The 22,045-nt window shown below is 42.6% G+C and overlaps 1 protein-coding gene across 2 annotated transcripts in view; it reads left to right on the top strand.

Annotated features, from left to right (window-relative positions):
- Positions 1 to 21,107, top strand: part of LOC138670326 (E3 SUMO-protein ligase RanBP2-like) — a 130,407-nt gene extending 109,300 nt beyond the window's left edge. For both annotated transcript variants that reach the window (XM_069757558.1, XM_069757557.1), the window contains exons 24-28: positions 11,292 to 11,439; positions 11,758 to 11,850; positions 18,378 to 18,523; positions 19,400 to 19,673; positions 20,751 to 21,107. In XM_069757558.1, coding sequence (XP_069613659.1) covers positions 11,292 to 11,439; positions 11,758 to 11,850; positions 18,378 to 18,523; positions 19,400 to 19,673; positions 20,751 to 20,857 — 768 coding nt within the window. In that variant the 3' untranslated portion in view covers positions 20,858 to 21,107. The remainder of the gene's footprint in view (positions 1 to 11,291; positions 11,440 to 11,757; positions 11,851 to 18,377; positions 18,524 to 19,399; positions 19,674 to 20,750) is intronic.
- The last annotated feature ends 938 nt before the right edge of the window (positions 21,108 to 22,045 follow it).

Genomic DNA, 22,045 nt, shown 5'->3' with positions numbered 1-22,045 from the left:
GCCCCACGTGAGGACCATCAGCCCCCTCATCACACAGCCCCACACACATAACGTCACTCATTCCCACACTGCCCCACGTGAGGAACATCAGCCCCCTCATCACACAGCCCCACACACGTAGCGTCACTCATTCCCACACTGCCCTACGTGAGGACCATCAGCCCCCTCATCACACAGCCCCACACACGTAGCGTCACTCATTCCCACACTGCCCCACGTGAGGAACATCAGCCCCCTCATCACACAGCCCCACACACATAACGTCACTCATTCCCACACTGCCCTATGTGATTATCACCCCCTTTCCCTTCCCCACGCTTATATTATCATCTCCTTAGGAGACAACCCCGTGCAAGGAACATCACTCACTTTGCCACACAGCCCCCACGTGAGGAATATCACCCCCCATCCCAATACATGTAACATCAGCCCCCTCAGCATACAGCCCCACACGTCATGTCACATCACTCATTCCCACACTGCCCTGTGTGAATAACACCCCCATTCCTGCACAGCCCTTAGCACACAGCTCCACACACACACTATCGCTCTTTCCCCATGCAGCCCTACGCACCAAACATTACCCCCTTCCGTGTTCAGCTCAATATGCAGCACCATACAAGTAGCAGCAGCCCCTTCCCTGTGCAACCCTTCTACATGCAGCCCCCATGTAAGAACATCCACTTATCTGTGCCCCCAAAACACCGCCTCAGATCACTCACACTTAGTCCTATGTATAAAAAGAACATAACATGGCATTTCATGTACAGCCTCCACAGCACACTGCTGCATCACTGTATTGGTCTGCACTGGACTGGAGGAGACCCCCGCTCCCTCATGTGACATCAGTCTTTCACAGGAGCTGCTCCAGGCTAGATGTGACCTGGTAGTGGGCACATGCATAGAAGGTAGATGCTGGAGTGCATGGGCTCCGTAGTGCTGGGGCGACAGCACGCGTGCCCACAGAGAGCTCAAAGTGCCCCCTCTGGCATGCCTGCTGCTCTGTGCCCTTGTATTATCTCGCGCAGTGATCAAGGGTATGTGCACACTTCAGCGTTGCAGCAGATAAGTCTGGAGTGTTGGCAGGAATAAGCTGCATACGTTTTTTGCTGTATTATTACCCATTCATTTGAATGAATGGAAAAAAGCACTGAAATAATTTACATGGAGCAGATGTGAAACTGCTTCAAATCTGTAAGGAAATAAAATGGGCATCATGAGATTTTAGAAATCTTATTGCTTTGCTGGGACTGTAAAATGCTGTTTTTTTTTTCATTGCAAAAATGAACAGGAGAAATGCAGCATGTGAACATAGCCTCAATACCAAAAACCTGCTAACAGATGCCATCCAACACATTGGCTGCCTTCCCCTCGGGTGCTTTGTCATTTTTGGCTAGATATGATAGTGCTGATTTTGCTGCTGTATTGCATTTTGTGTGTATGAATGTTTCTGTGCTTTGGTACCTCTGTAAGTCTCGTCTAGTATTGTTGTTGGGCTATGGATATCCAGCTTATTGGATGTTTTGAAGGTTGGCACCAATTGCTGTAGTGCTGACTGTATAATCTGACCCTGCTGACATCCATTGTGGTTTTTTTTTTTGTTGTATTTCCTATTAATCAAGAGATAATTGCCATTTTTAGGGTTCTTGAGGTTGAATAGTATATGCAGGGAGAATCTTCTGACAAGGTCAGTCCTAAAAAGGAAAATGTCGGCCGTTTACCTACACTGGGCTACCATTGTGTCTTTGAGCCAGAGACAGTATTGTGTTTTTTTTGCCATGAAGCTGCTACCATTGTTGTAATGGATACAAAGGGTTACCTCAATTATTTGTGTATTTATCAGATGGCTCTATAGGCATACATTCCTAAGTAATAGCTATTATTTTTCTGTAAAATTAAAGTGATGTATATTTTTTTTTTAGAGAGACTAGACATTATATATAAAAAGCAAACCGTCTTAAAGGGGATCACTGAGTGATCCTGAAGCCTCAGAGTGAGGTGGTCTGTAGATGTTGCCCTACAGTGCACCAGTCTAATTTATGTCCTGTGTCCACCCTTGGTAGTTACTTTGTTTGCAATGGCAACAATATTTTTTTTTATTTGAATGGGTTTTCCAAGCCTACTACAAACTGCTTACAATGGTATAAAATATCAGAAGTGGTAATAACCTCCTCACCAGTCCCCTGCCACTTGCATGCCAAATTCCCTGCCCATCTAGCCCATGTTAGTCACTTAAATCCATGTTTGCAATGTATTTATAACCTCCATTTTTCTTATGCTAATTAGGTGTTTGCCTAATCAGTGGGGCGCTGGTTTCCCCAGACTAATCAGCCCTCACAGCATGTTATCATTCCCCTATGGGCATTATAACTTGATTTGGGAGAGTTGGAGTCATCGCCAGCTGTATGCAAATCACAACTCGGGGCACTATTCGCCAGCGCCATTGCCCTTCTGGAGTTGGGTGTATGCTTCCTGGCTGAGAGGCACACTGCTCATGGCCGAAAGTGCAGATGTGCGTGAGCCGTCTTCTGCGCTTCCAGTCATGTGCAGGGCACCTCTGTCAGGAAGCATACACCTGGCTCCAGAAGGGCAATGGCACTGGCGAATAGAGCCACATGCATGAGTGAGCTTTACATACAGCTGGCGATGACGCCGACTCTCCCAAATCATGTTATCATACCCACAGGGGACTGATAACCTGCAGAGGGCCAACTAATTTGTGGAAAATGGCTCCTCATCGACTAGTCAAAGCCCTAATTAGCATGAGGAAACCAGACTTTATAGGGTCATTCCATATCAAGTGATCCAAATATGAATATTTTTTTTACCTGACTTCTTTAGATTTTTTTTTTTGTTTTTATGAAGTACAACTTTAGTTAATTACAAATTAAAAGTTTAGAATTTTTTTTCTTCATCAGTTAATTTTTTACAGATTTTTAAAGTTTTGAAAAAGTGCGGATTTTGGCCTGGTAAGGCTTTACATTTTTTATCATATCTCGGGCTAGAATTAAGTTAAAGAGGTGGGAGAGGCATCATTGTTCTCAGAACGGTAACAGCTTTCATTTGATATGTCACAAGACTGTTTCTTTATATTTTGTTTTGGATAAATCAAATTCAAAATTTTGATGCGCAATTGTGAAAAAAAGTATGTTTTAAAATTGTGAAAACATGCATGTGCGTTACTGGTGTTCTTGTTTATATTTGTACAGGGATTCAACTTGGGACCTGTCAATTTTTTTTTTTTTTTTTAAGCCTTGAATCATCAGATTTTATGTTTGTGTGAGTTTCTTCCCTTTTTCTTTTCAAATTTCAACTTGTTGAATTCAACATTTATATGCAACAATAAATAAACACAGAAAAACAAATCCCGAAGTGCCAGAGTAAATCCATCTTAATCATCATAACACAACTTGCTCAGCATTTTCAACCTGAATTCATTCAACAAGCCAAAAGGTAAAAGGTGATCACATCCTCAAGTGTGGTTTTCTAAATATAGTCTCATCCTAATTATGTTAAAAACCAGATTAAAATAACCAATATTTTTACCACCTATTTATACATGTAACAATTTTTTTTCTATTATATCACTAAACATGTCATTTATGAAGTGTTTAAGAATAGTCCTGTAGTTAAATCCTCGTTCTATAAAATATGAACTAATCAAACAATTAATAGTAGGTTTTTAAATTGGCCTTTTATCATCAATGTGTCCCTTCTAGTGGGTGAAATGTCATCTTGTCCATATGCGCTTACTAGCAATGGCCGTTTCCTTTTGTGTCAGAGTATGTGCGGCCGGTCATGGCGTTCAGCTCCACCTGAGTCAGTATCTGATTTTTGTTCATTTTTTAAGGTATGTGCACACGTCAGGATTTCTTGCAGAAATTTCCTGAAGAAAACCGGAAATTTTCTGCAAGAAATCGGCAATTTTTTTTGCGTTTTTTTTAGCATTTTGCAAGCGTAATTAGCTTGCAGAATGCTAACGTTTTCTCTTTTGGAGTGGTTCTCTCTATCCATTTTTGTGCTATCTACGCTACCACTCTTGTTGCACCCCTCCAACCGACAGTATACTATTAGTAGTGCGCCAGTGTTTCTTCTCTTATATCGAATACGGCCTCTGGAGGCCCGAGCTGCTGGCCCGTCACCTGCTCTGCAGTCACTGTCTACCCCTGGTCATTCTCATGAGCCCTAAAACAAAGCTTCTCCTCTGTCCTCTCCGGCTTCTAAGCTGTGACATAATAAAATAATACAGTAATATCTAGCAATCCTGGATTATTTGGTAAATCTAGACCCCACACTGTTAGACCACAGGCTGAACAAATCTGAATGTGAGATTTTTGAACTGACACTGTAATAGTTTTATTTTTGAAAATATGATCCCATCATGATCCCAGCTTGTATTTTAATACAGATGTGGCTAGGAGCATAGCAAGCACATGTGCAGTTCTTGAAATTTTTAAATTAAACGTTTTTTTTTTCTCCAGAAATGCGTTTTAAAGTTTTGCGCTTGCGTTCGTATAGGTACAATATTATGAAAGATACTCTTGTGACATATCTGATGAAAGCCTGTACAGTTCTGAGTAGAATGGTGTTTATTTTGTTTCTCTATATTTTTTCTAGCCTGAGTTATGGGGAGAAATGTAAAGGCAGGCAACAGCGAAATTCGCACTTTTTCCGAACTTCACATTTTGCATTCTCTGACACACTTATTACCAAATAACAAAATCTGAAAAGAATTAAAAATATTGAGGTAAAAATCATTGGTTCACTTGACATGGAATGACCCTACACTGTATTTAAGTGACTAACATTATAAAGGGCTGGGTAGGCAGGGAATTTAGTAATTAATATATATATACAAATGTTGCTGGGCTGGGGGACCTGACAGGTTCCCTATAAAATGTAACATTGCTTTTAAGTAACTAATCAGAATCAGCTGCCCTGTGTGACCTGAGGAATGACACCATTTCTGCCCATTATGTGCCATATATTGCTTTCTCCCCGGTTTTCCCATTTGCATGATCTGTCTATAAGCTTCAGCAAGTTTTCCATACATGGCACAAATGTGTGGGGGGCTCCTGCTCTTCTCACCTTTTAGCCCCCAGAGATGAGACACATGGAGGACACTACACATCAGGGCTCAGCGGTCTGCATCTGAATCGACCTCTGGGCGCCATGTTTGTCTGTACGTTTCCTTCCCTGCCTCTCACTCCTTCCCCTCTCCATAGAGGATAATGGACTGGAGGGGGGTAAAGAATTGTCTGATAGGTGGGCAAGGAAGCTGATTTCTCTGAGATGCATAAATCCGTTTCTTAAAATTGTCTGTACCAACGTTGTTGAAAGTACAGTTCTAAGTGCCAATGAAAATGCATCAAGTAAACTTAATAAAATAATATTATCATGTTTTAATCGCACTTCTCTGTTGTAGACAAGACAGAGTCTGGCTTATAAATACGGTATATAAATTGCCATGGGTTTCACACTACAAGCCATAACTGACTATACAACAGACATCACATCTAGTCTACACCGCAGAAAATTAGGGGAAAACAGACTTGGTCAATTTCAGTTAGTGAGAACGCACATCGTTTCATAGTTTGTTTTTTTTTGTGTTATTTCTCCTGCTCTTGTTCCTTTACCACCATTGTTTTGATAGTGAGGGTCTCACTCCTTTGTCTGACGCGGTGCCAATGTCCTAGTGTAACAACACCCAATACAAGGTGTTAGGGAAGTACTGGGACCGTAGTTCTATAACTATGTTTTCACTTTTCTTTGATTTTTCTTCAACTCTTCCTCATATGCTTTGGTGGTTACGTACAGACCAAAACAAATGCACATTTTTAGCTGGTCAATCTGTAAGGTGGTCTTGGGTTACTTTTTGCTTTTTATAAATGCAACTTTCTTGTAATGTCAAAATGCTATCGCCCTCCTTGCATATCTGTGAATAAAGAGTTTGATTCCCTTGCCTACTGTCCTTTCTCTGTACCTGCTGTTTTCTACCTGCTGTATGTTCTTGTCCTCTTGTCTGCCTTGCTGATATTTATTCTAAGTTCCAGGCGCATATTATAATCTAGACAATTCTATGTAACTAATAGATTTCATATAGTATCAAAAGGCACTTGTAATACCTTGAAAATACTCCTGATGACCTAACATGTCTGTCTGCGAATGCAATGTAGACAAGAAAACACTAGTTGTTTACCACCACTACTGTAAGGAACTGCAAGAGCTAACTTGGATCCATCCAATCAGTGTGACTTTTAGGCCATGTGCACACGATGCGTTTTTAATTCTTCATTTGCTGCATTTTCTTCCCACGCGTAAATGCTCCAATAACGCAATGGAATACTTATGCAAGGTAATTCAATGACAATGCTGAAGTGTTGTGCACATGTCAGTAAATTTCAGTCCGTATTTGCAGTGCGCTTTTTTTTCTGCAGCATGTCAATTCTTTATGCGTTTTTGACCCATTGAATGGACAGGAGAAAAACACATGCAAAAAGCCAGCGTATTTTTACGCAGCATTTTGCTGCCAAGAGATGCAGAAATCTTGCAGAAATTTCTGCAAGCAAATACGCAACGTGAGCACACAGCCTTATAATGTAACTAGCTATTGAACCCGTTCTACGCCCGGGTGGCGAGCATTTATATTGGTATATGGTCTCCATCCTGGTATGTGCTGCTCCATCCTGCGCCCCCATCCTGTCATGTGCTGCTCCCATCCTGCGCCCCCGTTCTGTCATGTGCTGCTCCCATCCTGCGCCTCCATTCTGTCATTTGCTGCTCCCATCCTGTCATTTGCTGCTCCCATCCTGCGCCCGTTCTGTCATTTGCTGCTCCCATCCTGCGTCCCCGTTCTGTCATGTGCTGCTGCCATCCTGCGCCCGTTCTGTCATGTGCTGCTGCCATCCTGCGCCCGTTCTGTCATGTGCTGCTGCCATCCTGCGCCCGTTCTGTCATGTGCTGCTGCCATCCTGCGCCCGTTCTGTCGTGCTGCTCCCATCCTGCGCCCGTTCTGTCATGTGCTGCTGCCATCCTGCGCCCGTTCTGTCATGTGCTGCTGCCATCCTGTTCCCGTTCTGTCATGTGCTGCTGCCATCCTGTTCCCGTTCTGTCATGTGCTGCTGCCATCCTTCGCCCGTTTTGTCATGTGCTGCTGCCATCCTTCGCCCGTTCTGTCATGTGCTGCTGCCATCCTGCGCCCGTTCTGTCATGTGCTGCGGCCATCCTGCGCCCGTTCTGTCATGTGCTGCTGCCATCCTGCGCCCGTTCTGTCATGTGTTGCGGCCATCCTGCGCCCGTTCTGTCATGTGCTGCGGCCATCCTGCGCCCGTTCTGTCATGTGCTGCGGCCATCCTGCGCCCGTTCTGTCATGTGCTGCGGCCATCCTGCGCCCGTTCTGTCATGTGCTGCTGCCATCCTGCGCCCGTTCTGTCATGTGCTGCTGCCATCCTGCGCCCGTTCTGTCATGTGCTGCTGCCATCCTGCGCCCGTTCTGTCATGTGCTGCTGCCATCCTGCGCCCGTTCTGTCATGTGCTGCTGCCATCCTGCGCCCGTTCTGTCATGTGCTGCGCCTGTTCTGTCATGTGCTGCGCCCGTTCTGTCATGTGCTGCGCCCGTTCTGTCATGTGCTGCGCCCGTTCTGTCATGTGCTGCGGCCATCCTGCGCCCGTTCTGTCATGTGCTGCGGCCATCCTGCGCCCGTTCTGTCATGTGCTGCGGCCATCCTGCGCCCGTTCTGTCATGTGCTGCTGCCATCCTGCGTCCGTTCTGTCATGTGCTGCTCCCATCCTGCGCCACCATTGTATTATATGCCCCCCGCTCCAGTGTGTATGCCCCCGAATGCTGCTGCCATATAAAAAAAAAAAAAAATACCATACTCACCTATCGTCCGGCTCCACTGCAGGTATGTCTTCAAGAAAATGGCGCCGGAAAGCGGGGACTGCGCAGGCGCCGATTCCGGCAGCAGGAATCGGCGCCTGCGCAGTCCGCGCTTTCCGGCGCCATTTCCTTGAAGACACACCTGCAGTGGAGCCGGTGTGTGTCTTCAAGAAAATGGCGCCGGAAAGCGCGGACTGCGCAGGCGCCGATTCCGGCAGCAGGAATCGGCGCCTGCGCAGTCCGCGCCCTCTGGAGCCGGGAGCAGAGGAGCCGGGAGACGGAGCCGCAAGCAGCGCTGGAACCGGGAAAGGTGAGTATACTTACCCTCCCTCCTGGCGGTCCCTGACTCTCCGGTGGAGATCGCGGTATGCGTTCAGTGCTTACGCATACCACGATCTCCCGGGAGCGTCGCTCTGTGAGGCCCAGACTGCGCCGGCGCTTGCGCAGTCTATAGAGGCTTCGGACAGAGTGACGCTCCCAGCGTTATATTATAGATTTGTTGGCTAAGATAATTGTGAGATCCATAACGAAGGTCCCTAATTAGTTGCAAACCTGGCCTTAAAGCAGCTACTCTACGTTTCTTCCTACTTGCCTGTCAGCCTAAGTCAGGTGCCACCAGTGGCTCATGTTTCTGTGCATAGAATCATTACTGAGGCCAGCAATTTGTGGAATGATTCTTGTGGGCCTGCTTTGGGCAGTGCAGTGCAGTCTAGTGGGCTTACTCCATAGCATGGGAGCCTACGGGATGCCCTAATGCCTTACACTAGCTAAAGACTTGTTAACATTAGGCGCCTGCTCCTTTTTATAGCCTAATCGCCTGTCACAAATATTCTGCAAACACTGCGCGTATTCACATTTTGCAGTTCTCTAGGAATCAATAATGGAGAATTCTTTCCCTTGCCTTGTTCATCACTGACATGAGCAGCATTTTTACATAATAATCTTTATTTTTATATAGCGCTATCATATCCCACAGCTCTTCATACATTATCATCACTGTCCCCGATGGGGCTCACAATGTAAATTCCCGATCAGTATGTCTTTGTAATGTGGGAGAAAACCGGAGAACCCGGAGGAAACCCACGCAAACACGGGGAGAACATGCAAACTCCTTGCAGATGTTGTCCTTGGTGGGGTTTGAACCCAGGACCCCAGCGCTGCAAGGCTGCAGTGCTAACCACTGAGCCACCGTGGTTTAAGACCAACAAGGATTGTAGAGTAGGCAACATCCCAATTAATAATGTGACCCTCTGGTCCTGGGAACAAAATTTACTTGGGTTTGGTGCCTGGACCAGAGCGTTGCTTTAGCCAAACTTTGTTACACTGACCCAAAAATAAAATAAAATGTCTTTATTGCAACGGTTTTATTTTTAAAGACCTTTTTATGAAAGCTCTTATTGGAAATGTTCTACTCTGACTTCACACATCAGACTTTCTCGTTCTGTGTACCGTGAAGTATGGACTGGACACAGGTCTACTGATACAAATGTGCTGAGGAATATTTGCGATTCTGCCTCTTACCGACCCTTCAGGATACATTTAAATATGTTTTCTATTGTGACAACTGATCAACCAAGTAATCTGTTGAGCAGAAGTGAAGGTGACTGATCACAGATCTAATTAAAGCTCTATCCTTTTTAGCTGTTTTCACAAAGCAGAGCTCCACGTTCTGAGGACAAATCACCCATGAAGCTGTTGAGATTCAGGAGACCAGTGGACAAGTCCATACATCGTGGTCCCTACTCAGACTGTCTGATGTGTGAAGCAGGGGAAAAGGAGGGCGCTTTAATTAGAGTGGAGACCAATCACCTTCACTTTTGCTCAACAGGTTACTTGATAGACCAGTTATCACAATAGAAGAAGCTGTTAGGCTACGTTCACATTGGCGTTCCGCCAATGTGCGTCGCTGTTGCGCCGGCGACGCAGCGGCGACGCGCCCCTATGTTTAACATAGGGGACGCGTGCGTTTTTAGGGTGGCGTTTTTCGACACTTGCGTCGTTTCCGACGCTAGCGTCGGACGCAAGAAAATGCAACAAGTTGCATTTTCTGTGCGTCCGATTTTGGTCAAAAAACGACGCAAGCGTCGCAAAACGCGCGCGTTTTTGTGCGCGTTTTTTCGTGCGTCGCGCGTTGCGTCGCCGACGCAGGGCGGCGCAACGCTAGTGTGAACGTAGCCTTAAATGTATTCTGAGAGGGTCTGTAAGGGGGCAGCTTCACAAATATTTCTGGGCAGCCTTTTCACTTAGAGGGGTTTTCCCACTAACAAAGTTCATCTTAATAGATCTTCAAGTAATCATTTCCACAATTGGATGTGTTTAAATAAAATGTTCCTGTGCTGAGATAATCTTATAAATGTGCCCTTGCTGTGTACTGTGTAATGGCTGTGTCTGACCGTACAAGAACATGGTCTGATCATACCACATGTTCTGGGCAGGGAAGGACATAAAATAGTACGGTATATAGGCATTACAGCATGGGATCAAAAATAATTCTTTCTTTGAGGTAAAACATTTTTTAAAAACCAGCAGGAAAATGTTACCTCAAAAAAAATCAGCTGTACTCTCATGCTGTAATACTCTTTTGCTTCTTCCCCTGCCTAGGAGCTGTGGTATGATCAGACCATGTTCCTGCATGGTCAGACACAGCCATTACACAGTACACAGCAGGGGCACATTTATAAGATTATCTCAGCACAGGGACATTTTATTTAAACACATCCAATTGTGGAAATAATTATTATTCCATGATCTATCGATTAAAATTAACTTTGTGGGAAAACTCCTTTAAGATAGAGATGTTAAGGTTAACCCCCTCAAAGCACAGGATCTATTTATATATTCAACTTGCCAAGTTGAACTCTTGAAGTCTGCTCAATTTTCCATGGATAGTGCTTATGTCGTCCTACAACGTTAATGTGCAGATAACAATGTTGTGACACAATTGTGTATTGTATGAGGACTACATTAAAAAGCCTTCCTCACTATAGCATCAGTATTAAAATTAGTAACTGCCCGATTCTCAAGTTGTGCATGCGCAAACCATCAGTACAGCGCCTCCAAACTGCTACCTCTGTCAGATATCTCCTTTCTAGAGCATGGAGTGTTATACAGCAATACCAATGTAGCCAGGCTTAGTTTAGAAACAGTAGAGGTTCTGCTTACTGAGTGCCATAATTATGCTAGAATTTTAAAATGGTTGATATACAGCAAAAATCCCATTGCCTTCAGAGTTAATGTAATGAGCATTATTCTATTTTGGCTTCCATACTACTTAAGCCTCTACATTGCAGAAGATTTGAAAATCTGGACTCTGTGCTGCTTGGAAAATGTCTTATTATTTTGGCTGTCTTCTATCTGGATAATAGAATTTGTACACTTAGAAAATTGTATTAAAAAACGATTATTTATGTAGGAATCCAGAGAATCTGAGGAAGGTACTGGGACTGCGACACCTTCTCTCACTTCATCTGTGGCACAAGATAAGCAAGTAGCGTCTGCACCAGAACCTGTCAACTTGTCAACCAAAACTGAAGTGGTCAAGCCAGATTCTACCGCAACAGGTATGCAGGATGTGCTTGGAGCAATGAAGTCCAGTAATGGCCATTACTTATTAAAGAACATTTTTTATTTTTGACAACCCCCATAAAGTAAACATATGTAAAGTACACAGGCAGTGTGGCATATGTGGATTCATGGAGCTAAGCTGTGACACACCTAGATGTGCTGTGACATACACTCATAAAGTGAAAACCGGTCATATATTTGAATGTTCCCTCTGGTTTTTACTGGAATCTAGTTTTCATAGTTTTTGTATTGCTGTATATATTTTTGTGTTGTAATAGTTTCAAAACCATTTCTTATGTATACTGTTTTGCCAGATATCAACTTCTCCTTCAGCCTAAGTTCTGGATCAGGAATTTCATTTGCAGATTTGGCTTCAAAAAATGGAGAGTATGCTTTTGGTTCCAAAGGTAATTTATGTTTTCATATACTGTTTTCTTTGGTTCCAAAGGTAATTTATGTTTTCATATACTGTTTTCTACGTTGTTTTCAGTTCTTGATATGTATTGAAATTAAATTACCAGTACATCTATTTTTTTAGGATAAAATGTATTACCATTATTTATTTTAAGTGTGATATCTGCTGCATCATTTTTGATGCTGGCCATTTTTGAGGTTCCTTTATTAATTCTATTCCTTTTGTTCTTAAAGCCAGTCTCAATAAGGACATCTATTAGTCCCTAAGCAGGATGAACAGTTCACATAGAGAATCCGGGCAGAGGAGCACCTGCTATGGCTTTATGGACTCTAGGGATATGACCAGTGATGCTGGTTAGACCTTTTATTACTAAGGCCAAACTCAAATTTGTGGAACCCTGACCTGTTGGGATTGTATTACCCAGTAACAGAAGGTGGTTCTCCTGACCTGCACTTAGGGTGGTTTCACACTTGCGGTTTTTTATATGCGTTTTTTGCGGTAAAAAACGCAAAAAAAGCATGCGTTTTTCCCCCTATACTTAACATTAAAAACGCATGCGTTTTTTTTGCGTGCGTTTTGCCGCGTTTTTGCACCGCATGCTTTTGTATGCATGCGTTTTGTTGCAGAAATGCAACATGTAGTACTTTTAGCGGCTTTTTTTGCAGAAAAAAAAGCATGCTGTCTATGTAAACGCATGCGTTTTTAAGCACATGCGTTTGTTTGCGTTAAAAACGCATGCGTTTTTATATAAAAAAAAAAACAGAAAACACAATGATATGCCACCCCTTCACCATAAAGGTGATAAAGGGATCCTAACCCTAACACTAAAGGGATCCTAACCCTAAGGGATCCTAACCCTAAAGGGATCCTAACCCTAAAGGGATCCTAACCCTAAAGGGATCCTAACCCTAAAGGGATCCTAACCCTAAAGGGATCCTAACCCTAAAGGGATCCTAACCCTAATCCTACCCCTAACCCTAAAGGGATTAGGGGTAGGGTTAGGGTTAGGATCCCGTTAGGGTTAGGATCCCGTTAGGGTTAGGATCCCGTTAGGGTTAGGATCCCGTTAGGGTTAGGGTTAGGATCCCTACCCCTAACCTTAACCCTAGCTATTTATGTTTATAGTGTTTTTTTTTTAACTTTATTAAGATGATTGGCAGCTGTCACACATTTCTCAGCATGCGTTTAAAAAATGCAAACGCATGGAAAAACGCATGTAAACACGTCAAAACGCCGCGTTTTTTACACCACATGCAAAAACGCATGCGTCTAAAAAACGCAGCGTTTACATGTGTTTTTTTCACTATGCGTTTTTTTTTTCAAACGCAAGTGTGAAACCAGCCTAACTGTTAGCCTTATGGGAATATATGAAGCAGTTAGCTCAGGTCAGCAGACCCGCCAGTCGAACTGTATTGCTTTAAAATACTCGCCGGTCAAGCTGTTCTGCCATTTCTAACGCTTTTCTGGTCCTTCATTTTTATTTTGTGAACTCCGATCCGACTGGTCAGCTCCCACAGAGGATTGTTAGTCCCTTTCTTATACATGTTAGAGGAGAGAGAAATTATGTCCTCAAGCCATCCACCGATCCTTCATGCGCCGACCCTCCGCCTCCTCATCCTGAAAAAAAGGGCTGACTCATGCGCAATGCGCCCGCTGAGATCTGCCAGTCAGCATTTTCCTATTGGTTCTTTTTGATCACTATGATAGGATCTATCACAGTGATCAGAAGCCAATAATTAGTATGTTATCCCCCCTGTGTCACATTCCCTTAGTCAGATTATTTTTTTTATTGTATGATTTTTTTTTTCTTTCATTCTTTGTGGTTAGGATTGGTAGGCTTATAGCGATGGGGTTAGGGTTTTTAAAAAGAACAAACAAAAAAACAATGATGATATGACTACAAAATAAAGTAGCACTCTGTATCGCTATAGCTTGCAAACATGGAATAGATGATATATGAATTGCATTACTGCACTGGAAAATATTAAAAATTGATAATACTTAGCACATAAATTGGCCAATTCATTTGAACACGGCAGCCGTGACAATGCGATTCTCATTGCTGGGACCTATGCTGTGAAGATACCTCTCATGGGCTGATAGCCTACATTTATATATACAGCCTATGTACACAAATGTCAGAAGGCTGACCTGCACATCCAACAGAAAACAGGTGTGAACAGGTGATGACTAAGAGTAGCCATCTCCATGTATAACCAACAAAGTAGCGCTATAGCATGCAAACATGAAATATATGAAAATATGAAATTGCATTACTGCACTAGAAAATAAGAAAAATAGAGAATATTTAGCGCATTAATTGGCCAATTCATGTGTACCTGGCAGCCACGATAAGGTGATTCTAGTGTTGAGCGGAAGTGCTCGCTACTCAAATTTGCATTGAGCACCCTCGATACTCTGTGCATACCCAAGCACCCCGATGCAAACTCGAGTAGCAAGAACTTGTGCTCAATAGTGATGAGCGAGTGTACTCGTTGCTCGGGTGACCTCAGAGTATTTATGACTGCTTGGAGATTTAGTTTTCATCGTGGCAGCTGAATGATTTACAGCTACTAGCTAGGCTGAGCACATGTGGGGGTTGCCTAGTTGCTAGGGAATCCCCACATGTAATCAAGCAGGCTAGTAGCTGTAAATCATTCAGCTTCGGCTATGAAAATTAAATCTTCGAGCACTAAAAAATACTCGGAGGTCACCGAGCATGCTTGGGAAAACCCGAGCAACGAGTATACTCGCCCATCACTAGTGCTCAACACTAATGCCGACATATTCAATATGACTATCCAATGTTATCAAATTCTATGTAGTAACTTTTAGGGTATGTGCACACGTTCAGGTTTTTTTTTTAGCAATGAAAACGCTATAAAAACTCATTAAAAACGCATGCATTATGCATCCTATCATTTAGAATGCATTCTGCAATTTTTGTGCACATGATGCGTTTTTTTTTTCCGCGAAAAAAAACCCCGCATTGCGGTAAAAAAAAGCAGCATGTTCATTAATTTTGTGGGGGTTTTTTTTCCGTGTTTTTCCCCGCTATTCTATGCATTTGGAATAAACGCAAAACAGTGCAAGGCTCAGAAGGCAAAGAGCCCCAGATTTTACTTTTATGGTTTGCAGGTGCCCCCCATAAGTGACCCCATTTTACACACTACGCCTCTCAATTCATCTAGGGGTGCAGTGATCATATTGACTCTACGTGTGTGTCACAGAATTTTATACCATTGGGCAGTGAAGAAAGAATAACTACATTTTTACCAACAAAATTTTGTTTTGGCCCCAGATTTTACATTTTCACACAAGAAGTGGGTAAAAATGGCACCATAATTTGTCCCACAATTTCTGCTGACCATGGCAATACCCCATATGTGGCTGTATAGTACTACTTAGCCATACAGAGAGACTCGGGAGAAATGGCGCACTATTTGCCTCCTGGAGCGCAGATTTTCCAGAAACAAGCAGCAATGAATGTTGCCGAGTGAAAATTGCAACCTGCCGTTGTAGTGACTAGTATGTTGCAGTCACCAGTACGTTATGCCTAGCTCATGCTTCTGGAGGCATGCACCTGTAAGTTAGGCAGGCTCTCATCGCTTCAGGAATGCCAAACGTGGATGCAATATGTGGTTTAGGTACACTGTAGGGCTCATAAGGGAATTTGGATTTGAGAGCAGAGAATTTGCTGAATTTCTTATGACGGGTGAGCAGCAATTTTGCTTTTCCAGAGCCTTTGTGCTACCAGTAACATGGAAGCTTCCTATATTTCTGTTAACAGAGGACAGACCTGAGTGGGGACTTGCTTTTTGTGGATTGAGTTAAAGCTTTTATTGGGAACATTTTACATAACGTTCGGGATCACATTTATACGGCACTCTACGTTGACCACTTACTTTGGGTTTCCATCTTAATCTGAGTGACGTGATTTAAATGAAACCCCCAAGGGATCCATTCACTATAATGAGGCAGCAGTTACTCTGGACTCCATCTGGCCTTGTTCAGCAAGGTCCTTCTTTTCAGAGGTGCACAAAACTGGCCAACGGCACTTTTATGCAATCCTAAAAAGACGGACACCACCGGATCACAGGTCAGACTGTGTCCACAGTGCCATCCATCTGCCTCATTATTATAGGGAATGTTCTGGCAGAGGTTCCATCTGAATCACATATTTCAGAGATCTATATGGAAACCCCGATGCAAGCACAGAGCGCAGGATAAATGTGCGCCGAGCCTTACTGCAATCTTTGGGAGGCAGAATGAAAAAATTAACAGCAGTTGAAGAATTGGTTTTATTTATTTTTGACACTATTTCTCGTGCGGTGTAATTGATTAGGCGACTTTATTCTTCGGGTCGGTGTGATTACAGCGATACCAGATTTATGTTGGGTTTTTATGTTTGGCTGCTGTCACACTAAAAGACATTTTTTTATTGCAAAAAAATTGTTTTTGCATCATATTTTGGCCCCCAGAGTCTTGAGGGCTTGTTTTATGCGGGACTAGTTGACGTATTTATTGGTAGCATTTTTGGGCTTGTGACTTTTTATTGCGTTCTATTCTGATTTTTGAGAGGCAGAATGAACAAAAACCAGCAATTCACAAATTTAAAAAAAAATAAAAATTTTTTTTGGAGGGTTTATGCCGTTTCGTTTGTGGTAAAATTGATAAGCCAGTTTGGGTCAGTACAATTACTGCAAGACCTCATTTGTATAGTTTTTTATGTTTTGGTGCTTTTACACAATGAAAGGGAATCTGTCACCTACTTTTTTGTATAGAAGCTTCGGACACCGCCATCAGGGGCTTATGGGCTTATTTACAGTATTCTGTAATGCTGTAGATAAGCCCCCGATGTAACCTGAAAGATAAAAACAAATTAGATTATACTCACCTGGGGAGCGGTCCGGTCAGATGGGCGTTGCGGTCTGGGTCCGGTCTGGGTTCTTTGCTTCCTGTAGCGGCTCCTGCGCAGGCGTACTTTATCGGCGCTGTTGAGGGCAGCGCAAAGTACTGCAGTGTGCAGGCGCTGGGCTTCTCAGACCTTTCCCGATGCCTGCACACTGCAGTACTATGCTCTGCCCTCAACCGGGCAGATAGTGCGCCTGCGCAGGAGCCGCTACAGGAAGCAAGGAAGGAGAACGTCATCGCACGAAGATGGGAGGCGTCGGACCCGGACCGCGATGCCCATCGGACCGGACCGCATCGGACCACCTCCCCAGGTGAGTATAATCTAACTTGTTTTTCTTACGTTTCAGGTTACATTGGGGGCTTCTCTACAGCATTACAGAATACTGTAGATAAGCCTCTGATGGCGCTGGTCGAAGCTTATATAGGTGACAGATTCCCTTTAAAACTATTTTATAGACAAAATAATTATTTTTGCATCGCGTTATTCTCAGAGCCGACTTTTTAAATTTTTTTTGCTGATAAAGCTGTGGGCAGCTTGTTTTTTTTGCGGGACAAGATGTCATTTTCAGCCGTAGCATGTTTATTTATATTTATCTTTTTGATCTCGTTTTCTACTATGTTCGGCGGTATGATAAAGCATTGTTTTTTGCCTTTTTTGTTAATTTTTTTTGTGGTGTTCACTAAAGGTGTTAACTAGTGGGACAGTTTTATAGTTCGGGTCGTTGTGGATGCGGCGATACCATATATGTGTACTTTTATTGTTTATATTTTTTTTTTCCATTCAAATGTTTGTTTATGGATACAATATCTTTTGTTTTTTTCATATTTTTGATTTTTTTTTAATATTGTTTGAATTATTTAAAAAAAAATGTTTAATTTTTTTTTTTTACTTTTTTACTTGGTCCCACTTTGGGACAATTATTTTTTGCAGGCTGATCGCTTCTACAGCATGGGGATGCAGCATCCCCATGCTGTATAAACTGTCAGCTCTGCACTGTACATGATCAGCAAATTTCCTAGCTCTGGTGACTCGGATGTCATGACATCAGGTCACCATGGCAGTGATCGGGACCCTGCGTCACGCCGCGGGGTCTCCGATCCAAAGTCAGAGGGGCTGTCTGCCCTCTGCCGACTCCCAGAATGCTGTGATCTCATGACTGCTCCTGGCACTTAAGGTACCGTCACATTTAGCGACACTACAGCGATCTAGACAACGATGCCGATCGCTGCAGCGTCGCTGTGTGGTCGCTGGAGAGCTGTCACACAGACAGCTCTCCAGGGACCAACTATGCGAAGTCCCCTGGTAACCAGGGTAAACATAGGGTTACTAAGCGCAGGGCTGCGCTTAGTAACCCGATGTTTATCCTGGTTACCAGTGTAAATGTAAAAAAAAAACAAACACTACATACTTACATTCCGGTGTCTGTCCCCCGGCGCTCTCCTTCCTGCACTGTGAGCGCGTGTGCACGCGGCCTTATTGTGGCGTTTGAACACTTTAACCTGTAGAATATACCGTAACATTTATTTGAGTAAATTAAATGTATTTAAATAGAAAAAATAAATGTGGGAAAAAAAAAAATATTTTTTTGTTTTGATCCCCTTCAGCTACAAACTTTCAGTGGGCGAACACGGGCGCAGCTGTGTTTAGCTCTACAGCACAGGTCCAAAGGTCAGAACATGAAGGTGAAAATGAAGAAGATGTGGTTCACAGCGATGACGTGCATTTTGAGCCCATTGTTTCATTACCAGAGGTAATATTAAACGTAGTTTTCGAACATGACACAAATTAATTTCTTCCTATTCGTGGAGCTGAGATACTCATTAGTAACGAAGAAACAAGTTAAATGCATACAGTAATGGTCCTAAACATAGAGCCCAAAGATATAGCTTTGCATATGTAATCAGATACTCATTGCTGGTTATTTTTTTACCATTTTAAAAGGCAAAACAAAACAGCATTATTTGAATTTTGAGTAAGATTTAGTAATTTTTAGTTTTCAAGTGACTGCATATGTTTCCCCTATTCTTCAGGATCAACTGAAAATGTAGCACAAGTCAGACTAATGAGATGTACTGTTGTCAAAGGAAAATGCTTTAAAGTAAAGATTTAGAATTGTGTATTGTACACATACACTAGTAGGATAAAATATTACTAGATAAACTAGTTCAGGAATGGTTCTTACCAATGTAAATCCCTGTGACTCCAGGCTCTCAGTCCACAAGGATTTACATGGGTAAGAACCATTCCTGAAATAGTTACTTTACTTTCGACCTCTTAAAGGCATACCTACATATTCATTAATCTGGACAGATTTTTCAATAACACCATTCTCCTGATCCTTGCACTACGTTATGTGATGACCCCAGACTCTCTCTACCCAAGTCATTCATGATCTACCTTCATGCTTTTGTACTATTATTTACGATTGATTTTTTTTTTTTTTTAAATAATCCTGTATGACGTAATAATACAGTTGTTTGCACTTACTAGAGACAAACTGCTTTTACTCCATGCCTCTCAGGATTTAAGCCTTGAACCCCAAGACTGGGCAACCCCTTTAAGACACTGAGATCTATGTTATTCAGCTACATACTGACTAAGATTTGTGCTTTTATCATTTGCGTAGGTGGAAGTTAAATCAGGAGAAGAAGATGAAGAGATTCTTTTTAAAGAGCGGGTGAAGCTATACCGGTGGGACAGAGATGTCAATCAGTGGAAGGAGAGAGGAGTAGGGGAGATAAAAATCCTTTTCCATCAAGAGAAGAACTGTTACCGTGTTCTGATGCGTCGAGACCAAGTTCTAAAAGTATGTGCTAACCATATGATCTCAAAAGAAATTAAACTGGCTCCATTAAATACATCTAATAATGCCCTGGTTTGGACAGCACAAGATTATTCTGGTAAGTACTTGCTGAAAAATATAAAAAGACATATTAGCAGTTACCTAATGCAAGTGTACGTTTCTCCTACTGTAAGTAGAAGTTGTAAATTAAGGCTATTTACTGTCGCCAGCCAGGCTGATGACTGAGCCTTACTGTTGCTAGAAGTCCATTCCAAAATGAAAAAATATTGCTCGGTTTACCTTTCCATTTGTCACCTAAACCCCAATATAACATTAATGACTTCCAGACTGCCCATAGACTTCTCCAGTCACTCATCTTGTAACTCTGCAATGACGTTCTAAAATGTCTTTGCATAGTAAGGCCTCTTTCACACTTCCATCTTTCTTTTTTCGTCACAATGCATTGTTTTGTGAAAAAAACGGATCCAGCAAATGTTTCTGGAACTGGGGCTAATATGCAAATCCCTAGTTACAGGTGAAATTTACAGGGGAGTAATCCTTATCAGAATTCATGTTTTGGTGCTTTGTGCATTACTTCCACACCCTGTAACCATGTTCTGTACAGGAGATTGTGCTGATGTGCTGTGTGATGCTGGGAGAGGAGTATGGGGGGTTAGGTGGAGTTACAGGGGTTGTGCTCACTGCTGGCTTGCCCAGCAGAAGGGATTTTGGGAAATGTAGTCAGAAGGGAGCAAAAGATCCTGAAGAAAGAGGTGGCTATGACACCTGAGCTTTAGATACATTATCCTTAGGCATTTATGGCAAAAACAGTAAGGCCGGGATCACACATGCGAGAAATACGTCCAAGTCTCGCATGGTAATACCCGGCATTGCCGCCGTCACTCAGGAGCGGAGAGTGCGGTTGCATAGCAATACATGGAGCCGCACGCTCCGCTCCAGAGAGATGGTATTGCCGGGTATTACCATGCGAGACTCGGACGTATTTCTCGCATGTGTGATCCCGGCCTAACACAGAGCAGTGGCATCTTCTTTAAATCGAACGTTAAAAACGGAGTGTATCAGTAGTCAAAACAATTATACAACTCTATCATTAGAGCTAAATGTCTGAGATATTCTACTTGGGTAAAATATTTTACAATGTGGCTGATACATTATCTAACTTTACCTTTTACAGATGGAGAAGGAAAGATTGAGCAACTTGCAGCTAGGTTTAAAACCCAGGAATTGGCTGATTCTTTCCAGAAAACATTTGAGGAATGCCAGAGCAATCTATTGTCTTAATTGGATCAAATGTTAAGAATTCCTTAGCTCATCCATTTCTGGATTCGGTGACTGGTGTTTGCTCTGAAACAGAAATTTAAAGAGAAGCCAATCAGTTATGCTTCTTCCGAAGTATGTCCTAGTTCTACATCTTAAGAGAATGATAAGCAAGCATAAATAGATTTACATTTGTGTAAACTGTGCACTTGTAAGAACACAATCCTATTTTTTAAATGTTAGTATTGTAAATAAAGTTCAAAGTGAAATCCTCTGAATGTTTTGTCATTTACCTGCTACATCTGTGAATATGAAGAAAGGAGAGGTAACCATATCGCTTCTACATGAGATGCAGCCTATAAGGGCTCCTTCACTCTATACATTCACTCGTGCATAACCTAATAAATGAAACTGATTTTGTTGTGTTTATTGCTGCATGCTTAGGATGACATTTTTAAAGTTATATATACAAAAAATTTTCTCAGGAGTAATTGGAGCTGAACCTCTCAATTCTTCTAAAAAATGTGGGAGTATCCACTCCAAAGACTCAGCAAAAAATCTGTGTGCACATATCTAAAAAAAAAGGATGCTAGTTTTGTTCGTTATTATATAAAAGTAACGATAAGGGGAAAAAATGCAACCAATATGAGCAAAATACAAAAGGCACATTTGCCACTTGAACATTATGGTAATGGGAACACAGCCTTTTCAGACATAGACAAGTTGAATAAATATACATCTCGAAAACACTTATGCAAAAACCTCTGGATTAGGATATCAACGTAATCCAGGAATAAAGGATGATTCACAGTTACCACAAGTGTGGCAATTCCAGACCACACACTTCAAAAACATCCATGCAATCCAACATACAGATGCATTAAGTCCCAGTCATTCATTCACTTCTCTGCTTCCAACCCTGCGAGAAACAGTATAACAAATAAGATACCAACTGACGTAAACCCTATTGGCTAATAATCTGTCAGGGATGGCAACTTTTCTCCAGACCCCGGGCAGATTCACGAGGAACGCAGTGCTCAAGCTAGTGCCTGGATTTTGCTAGCCCTTTGATTCTTACAACATGAGCACGCGCACTCAGAGCGATATATTAACTCGGTAAAAGGGGTTGTCCAGTCTTCTAATGAAAATTCTGAATCCTCACAGCATGTGCACCGCACTTTATCAGGATTCTCCATTGTCAGCAGGTGACCG

Source organism: Ranitomeya imitator, chromosome 3, assembly GCF_032444005.1.
Source record: "Ranitomeya imitator isolate aRanImi1 chromosome 3, aRanImi1.pri, whole genome shotgun sequence".
NCBI classification, from domain to species: Eukaryota; Metazoa; Chordata; class Amphibia; order Anura; family Dendrobatidae; genus Ranitomeya; species Ranitomeya imitator.
This window is presented reverse-complemented; position numbering and strand designations above follow the sequence as displayed.